The sequence below is a fragment of the Sminthopsis crassicaudata genome, chromosome 4 (genome assembly GCF_048593235.1).
Source record: "Sminthopsis crassicaudata isolate SCR6 chromosome 4, ASM4859323v1, whole genome shotgun sequence".
NCBI classification, from domain to species: domain Eukaryota; kingdom Metazoa; phylum Chordata; class Mammalia; order Dasyuromorphia; family Dasyuridae; genus Sminthopsis; species Sminthopsis crassicaudata.
The window spans coordinates 425,910,650-425,919,730 of record NC_133620.1 but is presented as its reverse complement, the minus strand read 5'-3'; the positions used below and the strand labels follow the sequence as shown (position 1 = coordinate 425,919,730).

The window sequence follows — 9,081 nt, the reverse complement described above, 5'->3', positions numbered from 1 at the left end:
CTAAGAGGCAAACTACCGTGGGCCTAGAGTGCTTGTCCACGGCTGGGGCTGAAAAGCATGTCGGATGCTCAGGCACTGACAGGTAGAAAGGGAGGGCTGATGGGCCCGGGCTCCTTGCCGGTGACACTTTCCCCACCGGCCGCCCCACTTTCTTCCCCAAACTGACGTCCTGCCGGCTTCCTCAGCTCCTTTCCACCCTCCCCTCCAGGGAATCCACAGACTGTAACGAAACTGGCTCGGGCCGGGGAGCTCGGCTGGGCATGCTCAGTAGCCGGCGAGGTTTGGATTGCGAGTAGGAAGCTTTTTTGCACTCTATCGCGGCTGCAGCTCAGGCTGCTGACACGGGGCAAGTAACAGACGGAAGAGAGCTAGCGAGCGAACGAGTCACTGCAGCTGCTGCGGCTGCCGCCGCCGCTGCCTCAGTGAGTCGGAGCAGAGGCGTCTGGAGCTCGGCTGCGCTCAGAGCTCAGCCCGGGTGCGCCGCCGTGGCAGCCTAGTCCTGCTTGACCGCCCCGCGCCGGGCAGGGGATCCCCGAGCCCTCTTGCACTGCGGCACATACCTCTCTCTCAGATAGTGTTAGAGGAAGAAAGGGGGTGCCCGGAGCCCACCGGCTGTGTCCCGGGAGGAAGACGAGGAAGAGGAATCCTCGGAGGCTCTAGCATCCCTCTCCTCCCAGCCCGTCTCAGTCCTGGGCATGGAGCCTTGGAGACAATGCGCTCAGTGGCTCATCCATTGCAAGGTGCTGCCCGCCAACCACCGGGTGACCTGGGACTCTGCCCAGGTGTTTGACCTGGCTCAGACCCTCCGCGATGGGGTCCTGCTCTGCCAGCTGCTCAACAACCTGAAGGGTCACTCCATCAATCTCAAAGAGATCAACCTGAGGCCCCAGATGTCCCAGGTAAGGAGAGGGGGAGCAGAGCGTCTCCTTTCTCTCCCTTTTCTCACCTCCACGGGCCCTATCTCCTTTCCTCTCCCGTGTTCCTCACCCCTCCCCTTCCTCCCGCTAGCATCCCCCATTAATCATCTGGCTAATTTCTTTGTGTAAATGCAAAGATCTTCTAGGTGCTCCCTGCCAGCCTCTTCTCTCCGTCCCCCTCCTTCTTCCCTGGCCAGTCTTGGCTTTTTCTGTATCCCAGCTGCGAGATATAGTTTAAATCTCTTTAGCTGAATGATCAAACTCTCCAAAGATGATGTAGGAATTTGTAAAAGAGGGATGGTACTGTGAGTAAGTTGGGGGGGGGCGGGAGAAGGGGAGGGAAAGCGTGTGATTTGAAAAATAAAAGTTGTCTTAAAGTGCATCTCATATATTCTCTGACTCCCAAAGACCAACAACAGGAGTCAGGAGATGATGAAATAAAATTGTATTTTCCACTTTTCTCTTTGGGTTTGGTAAGGCAGCTTCCCCTTGTTTTCTTGATCTGCATTTTTGAAAGAGGAACCATGTTACGGAGAGTGTGGAATCTAGGAAGTTGAACATGTCCAATACCGTTATCTGTACAGTGATTGCATGAGCCAGAAAAAAAGGGGGGGGGGAGGTAGGAGGTGGGGGTGGGGAAGGGTCATAAAACTGCTACTGCCCTCTGAAGGTCTCCAGCACATCTCTCCACCGAGATGTTTAGTATTTACAGCTTTCTTTAAACCACGTGAGAAGCATGAGTCCAGCCTCTTAGCAGAGACTAGTTTCCTGTCTCAAATTCAGGTTGACATTATTCACTTCTCCCCCCCCCCCCCCACCTCCTGCCTCAGGTCTTGCTGCACATTTTGTTCCTTTGTCAGGGGCCACAGGGAAGAGGTCCATCTGTGAGGCTGCTAGGGCTCAGGAGAGAGACATGTATAAAGGGGAGTTCAAAATTCCAAAGTATGAATAAAATCTTTTCCTTTGCTGGAATGTTTTGGCCAAGAAAGCACCTTAATATGATCCTGTCTCAGCGTTCTTTGTAACAACTTTAAAAAGTGGTAACTTCAAAGGGTAGAGAGAGGAACAAAAAAACCCCATAAGTTCCCATTCTTGCATTTTGAAATCTTATCCATTTGATGCTTTTAGAATTGGAGGTATTGTGATACATAGCTCACACTAGTCAGTCTGTAGACAGTAGCAGTAGCAGCATCTTTATAAAGAAATCTGTATTTGCTGTTAATTACCTATGGATTCCTAAGTAACATTATACATTCAGTTCTTTGAATTCCTGTGTCAGACTCTCATGATGGTCCCATTGTAACCCAATCTCATGGATATCCTATTGATTGCCTTGATTTTGGCTTCTAGGTGCACAGCAACAAGCAGGATATGGGAGTGCTGCTGTCTTCCACACTTTTCACTTAGACACAGTTTCATTATTTGTGAAATGGGGAAAATAATACTTGAAGAGCACTGAGTCTGGAGTAAGAGGATTCAAATCCCACCCTTGATGTTTACTACCTGTTTGATCATGGATAAATTGTATAATCTCCCTGTGCCTAAGTTTTCACAGCTGTAAAATGAGCATGTTAGACTAAATAGTCTCTGAGGTCCCTTTTTGGGGGACCTTTATCTATGATTCTATGAATTACTTAGTTTGAAGGGTAGTTTTGAACTTTGTATACTTAAATTGTTACATAAAGTGAAGCTTTAAGGTTTTATGATTCTTTATGTCATATAAATTCATGTAACAATGTAATTTCAGTGTTTTGATATTAACTGTGCTATCTATTTCACCCCTGAGCCTCAGTTCTATCATCTGAAAAATGGGGATAATGATACTATTGTTGAGGGTAGTAGTGTAGGGCAGAACAAAGTACTTTGGAAACCTTAAAGTATTACTACAGAAATTTGAATCATTTGAATTATGTTAGTAACATCAGAAGCAGCTCTCCAGATTCAGAAATTCTCTGTGGAGTTTGGAGTGTTCATCAAGTTCCATCACTAAACAAACCATAACAAACTTGAACATCATTTCCTACCTTGCTGCAGCCCCTTCTGGACGGCAAGGTCTGTTGCACCAGAGTGCAGACTAGCAGCAAAAAGTATTGTCCAGGATTCTGCAGATCCAATAAAACCCAAAATGTCTGGAACTCCTGGGCAATGGAAATGTTTGAATAGAACTAAATTTGCCAGCTACTTGAAATTAATTTAAGTCTTCATATTACAAAACTTTACATTAAAAAAAAAACACCTCAAAACTTTTTCTAATTTGTATTATGTATTTCTTCATTTGAACAGAGTATATACTAAACCTAAATTAACTTTTCCTCAATGATTCTTGGTCATTAGTGTGGTATAATTAAAAAAAAAAAAAAGTAGTTGGAGCAGAGCATTGTGGGACTTTATAACTAATACCTGACTTCATCACTAAAGTTGTCACCTTGAACTAATTAGTTCTCTCAGCTAAGGAAGGAGTTGAATTTGATATCTAATGCCCTTTTCAGTACTAATGACACAAGTTGTTGAAATGGCTGGAAAATTGAGTCAGAATAATGGTTTTTGACATTTTCTATATTTGTTGGTGGCCATGGTCAAGTCATTTAATTTCTCACTTAGCTACTATTTCTTTGTCTGTAAAGCAAGAATAATGTAGAGATTACCTATTTCATCCAACCCCCCAAAAGTGGTTTGTAAACTCTAAAGCAGGGATTCTCAAACTACGGCCCGGCTGAAAATGTTTATGCGCCCGCATAATGGAAAATGGGCTATGGAAAATGGGCTGAGCGGCGGAGACAGAGTGTGAGCTTTTGTTTTTACTATAGACCATCCCTCCAACAGTCTGAGGGACAGTGAACTGACCCCCTATTTAAAAAGTTTGAGGACTACTGCTCTAGAGGGACAAAGTGAATCTATATCTTCAAATATATTTTTAAAAATTTTATTTATTTTAAATTTATGGAATAAAAGATCATATAATTTAAAGAAAGATGGTTACTTATGAAACTGCAAATCTATTATGTACAGTTTACCATTCCTTTTAAATATATAAAATTATCCCTTCTTCCCTTCCTCTCCTCCTGTTCTAGAAATGACTACCATTAGACACAAATATATATATATATATATATATGTATAGATATATGTATATCTATATATAATAATCTGTACATAAATGTATAGGTGTACACATATATTCTACATATAACAACTCTGCTCACTGGCTTCCTTGGATTCCTTTAAGTTCTAACTAAAATCCTATCTTAAAATCTATTTAATTCTAGCGCCTTCCCTATGTTAATTATTTCCTGTTTATTTTGTATATAGTTTGCTTTGTATGGAATTGTTTGCATATTATCTCTCTCTTTGAAATGTGAGTTCCTCTAGGGTAGGGAGTGTTTTTTACCCCTAATTAAATCTCCAGTGCTTAGTATAGTGCCTGGCACATAGTAGGCACTTAATGTTTATTGATTGATTGATTTGTGTGTGTGTGTATGTGTGTGTATATAAATAATAATGTATTTTGTAAAAAAAAAAAAAAAAAAAAAAAAAAAAAAGTCCATAATTTAATTTGCTTCTTTAACAGTCCTATACAATTCTATAGTGTTATATCAATTTCACAGAAGTGTGTCTTGTTCATGATCACAAAGAAAGTATCAGAAGCAAGATCTGACTCTTTTGTGGCTCCAAATCCAGTATTCTTTATACTATAATTCCCCCCCTCCCCCCCCAGAGGCTGGGGTTAAGTGACTTGCCCAGGGTCACACAGCTAGGAAGTGTTAAGTGTCTGAGACCAGATTTGCACTCCAGTCCTCCTGAATTCAAGGTTGGTGCTCTATCCATTGTGCCACCTAGCTGCCCCTCTTTCTACTATAATTGTTGACTTCCATATATAACATAGTGATACTCTTATCTGTTCAGTCTATCAACAAATGCAGGTATTGTTCTCAGATCTGGGAATGCAAACAATTCCCTGTCCTTAAGAAGCTTATATTCTTTTGTGGGAAACATTATATATACACATATAAATAAGTACAAAATATTATCACTCTAATTGCAAGTTGTCTGATAACTTATGATGGATTAATAAAACAGCAACTCATTGCATGTGTTCTATTTTTACTCTCAGGAAATGGTGAAAACCACAATTGTTTCAGTGTTATTATTGATTAAATGACCTAAGTTAAAAAAACAAACAAAAAAAACAAAAAACCTATAACTCATCAACCAAAACTCCCCTCCCCAAAATACTCTTACCTCAAATTCTCCTTCCAATAGACATGCAAAAACCCCAAGACATTTTGGGGATTTATTTATGCTTTGTCTATTGTTTCTTTATTTTAGAATATTTTTCTAGAAAAGTTCACATGATCACTTATCTATTTTAGTTAATAAGCATTATAACTATTCTGCAAAAAAAAAAATCATTATGCAAGGTCACATTGGAATGTAATCTTAATTAATGAATATTTGGGCTTTTAAAGTGCTGCAATAAATAGAACTCTGGATTTGAAGTAAAAAAAGTCCTGAGTTCAAAACCAGTCTCAGACACACTTACTAGATGTTTATTTCTGGGCAAGTCACTTAGGTTTGGTGTACCTTGGTTTCTTCATCTGTAACACAGGGGTAATGATAGCTTAATTGTAAAATGATTCATAAACCTCAAAGTTCTATATAAATGCTAGCTATTATTCCTATTCTTCTTACTAGCTTTATAAAATATGATAACTCACATTTATGTGTATCTTTGGGTATACAAAGCAGTTTCCTCATGAAAATCTTTCAAGAGATAGGAAATGCAATTATGATGATTGCATTTTGTTTGCTGAATTGAATTTTATAGATGGGGTAATGGGATCTCAGAAAGATTAAAGGATGTATTCCAGGAATAAATTTCCAGGAAAGTTTTGATAAATACATTTTTAAAAAAATTTGACACTTTTAATGAGCTTCTAAGAGACCATGTAATGTTTGTTGAAAGACTGATTAGTTAATACAACAATCTTCCAGCTTGTTCTCCTTCCATTGTTAACCATAATCTTTGTTTATTTGAAGTTTCCAGACTTCATTAGCTTTGGGTGAAAGTGGGGGAAAATGTCCTTAAGTATGTGGGATTTTCATGCATTTTAAGAATAAAGGGACTTACTTAAGATAGCACTTATCTATCTTTCTGATAGAAATGAGCACTGGCTCCTAAGTCATAGAGCTCAAATCCTTCTTTCTTGTGGTATTTTCTAAGAAACCCAGAGGCATGTTACATTTGTATTCTTAATGGAGACTCTTGATCCACAAAGCATGATTTTCTAGATAAGGCATGTAGCAGCCATATCACTTGAGTGAGGTATTGCTTTTTACTTTTAGGGATTGCTATCGTGCATATAGTACCTGGACCTGAAGTTAGGGGGATCTGAATACAAATCTGTAGTTAGACAGACATCTGTGTGACCCTGGGCAAGAGCCTGTTTTTCCCCAGTTTCTTTATGTCAATTGGGCCAGAGAAGGAAATGATAAAACCATTCTAGCATCTTTGCCAAGAAGACCCTAGGAAGAGTTACAAATACTCGTATAAGACTCAGAATTGACTAAATAAACTGATTTTTTTCTCCCTATGCCTTCTATTAACACAATCCTGTCTCTTGATGGATTAAACTTGTTAGGCTTGGTCCTTGAGGTCGGAATGAAGATTGATGGATAGAATTGTAAAGAGGTAATTTTAGTTTTTTAAGAGAAAACTTGCCAAGAGTTCCAGCTATTCAAAAGCAGGATATACCTGGTGAAGTAACGAGTTCTTCATATTGGAAGTCTTCTAGTAAAAGCTCACTATCTCCTTGTTGGATAGAGTGAGTTCTATGTATTAGACCAGGGAAGGGTAAGGTCCTGTCAAATTCTGAAATTCAGTGAAAAAGGAGGATAAGAAGCAGAGCAAAGAATGAATATTTTGGAATTGCTGCTAGATCCTAATGCCTAGTAGATCTTAGATGTCTCCTGTGCAAATAGAATTGATGGCTTGGGACTAGGGCATCTACAGCATAGCATTCTCTCTTCAAAATGCACCAACTACAATCTCTGCTTGCCAGATCCCTTTGCATGATCCTTTGAAGCAATTATTTTTTTCTTTGAAGCCTTTTCTCCCACTAGATTCATGCATTGCCTATCAGTGATAGAGAAATGTCAGAGCCAGCGAAGAGAAGAGTGGGATATAGTAATATTGGAATTAACAAGGCATTTGGGGGAATCATTCTTTTCTATTCTGTCTTTGCTACATTTTAGGCAATCAACCAGCCCAAGTGTGAGCACCAAAGGCAAGGATTACTGTTCTTCATTCATTAGTGTTTTGAAATTATACTTTAAAATTTTTAATAGTATTTTATTTTTCCAAATACATGCAAAGATAGTTTTCAACCTTCACTTTTGCAAAACCTTGTGTTCCAAATTTCTCCCTCTCTCCTTCATTTCCCCCCTCCCCAAAACAACAAACAATGCTGAAATTACACTTTTTTTCTCTACTATGTAAACCTTTTAAATTGTTTTCACAAGAAGTGTGGCCAGCTTTTTAGTGATTGCTTAATAGGAAACTAGTAGTATATGCTACTCACTTGGGAGTTCCCTAAAGACTCAATTAATATGGAATATTTAGTGATACATTTGATACTCACCTTCCATGTTTTTCAAAGTAGTGCACTTAAAATAGATTTGTAACAGCTGGCCTGAATAATAAACAAGCTTGGCTTTGGGACAGGCAGGATGCTGTCAAGATTCTTTTCTTTATGGAATCATGGCATTTTAGAATTAGAAAGGATCTCAGAGAACATCTAGTAGATCCCCTACCTGGCCAGTATTTTTTACTTGAGGGTTATATTGCCTGTTCTACAGTAAGATATCTCAGGTGGGGAAGCATCCTAAGAAAGTATACAGGGATTGGAAAACATCGGAAGTCGACATCCCAGTTCCACTGTGATGTTAATTAGAAAGGTGACTTTGGTTAAATCTCTTTCTGTTTCCTAACTTACTAGGTTGCAAACACTATAACTTGCATGTAGTATTGGCTTAATAAATTGAATCTATGAAATGTGAATACTTAGCTCAGAGTGTAGTTCTGTGGATAAAGTGAGATAAAAGTGAGTGAGTGAGAGTTATCCAAAAGGTGCTTGATACAGATATATTTTTGTCATGTGGGAATATAGAGAGAATTTTAAAAAACACATTTATATGGTGGGGCTTCAGAGTATGGTAATTAATTAGCAAAAGCACTTATTAGCATACTTTGGCTGGACACTTATAGGGGCTGGGGATTACAGGTCAAAAAGTCAGAAATGGAATCATAGATTTAAAGTTGAAAGGAATCTCACAAGCCATTATGCCCAACCATTGAGGTACTTACCAGAAAATGAATGATTTTCCAGTATCTGTCAGCTAGGAAGTAGGTCTGAATTAGGATTAAAATCTAGGTTTTTCTGATTCCATGCCCATTGTCCTATTTATTATGCAATGTTCCTGAAGTCCTTGACCTTAAGGACCTTATATTTAACCAAAAGTAGGCATCATATGCCAGGGAAGGATACTAGGACAGGATGCTCTGTTCAGTTGAAATAGCGATAGGGATTGTGAATTGATTCAGAGGGCATTGGGTCATTAAACCATTTTAGTGGTAATATTGTCTTTATTATTGTTCAACTGGCAAGAGATAGAAAGTTGTAGGATGGAAGATCAGAATCAGGGTCTGTAGAGTTCCACCCTATAGTTCATAGTTTATTGAGCTAGAAGAGATCTTAGAGATCATTTACCTTAGCACCTTTATTTTTACATATGAGGAAATTGGTTTAGGGAGAGTAGGTGATTTATCAAGGTCATAAAAAGGAGGAGGCAACAGACCGAGATTTAAACTCAAGTAACATGATTATAAATCTAAAGCTTCTTCCATTGCACGATGCTGCTTTCTAAGAAGTCTGGATGGTCACTGATCCTGGTGTGGAGAGGTATTCATCAACCAGACAGATGGCTTTTCCTGACTATGTCTTAACAATAAACTACCTTGGGGCAATTAGATGGCACAATGGATAGAACACTGGCTCCCTGGTCAGGAGGATCTGAATTCAAATTCAGCCTCAGATACATAAACTTAGTAGTTGTGTGGCAAATCACTTAACCCTTTTTTGCCTTGCAAAAAACCCCAAACAAACAA

At 39.2% G+C, this 9,081-nt stretch overlaps 1 protein-coding gene across 1 annotated transcript in view; it reads left to right on the top strand.

The window, feature by feature from the left end:
• Positions 1 to 275: 275 nt before the first annotated feature.
• VAV3 (vav guanine nucleotide exchange factor 3) overlaps positions 276 to 9,081 on the top strand; it is a 448,180-nt gene continuing 439,374 nt past the window's right edge. Inside the window, exon 1 of the mRNA XM_074262844.1 lies at positions 276 to 899. Coding sequence (XP_074118945.1) covers positions 696 to 899 — 204 coding nt within the window. The 5' untranslated portion in view covers positions 276 to 695. The remainder of the gene's footprint in view (positions 900 to 9,081) is intronic.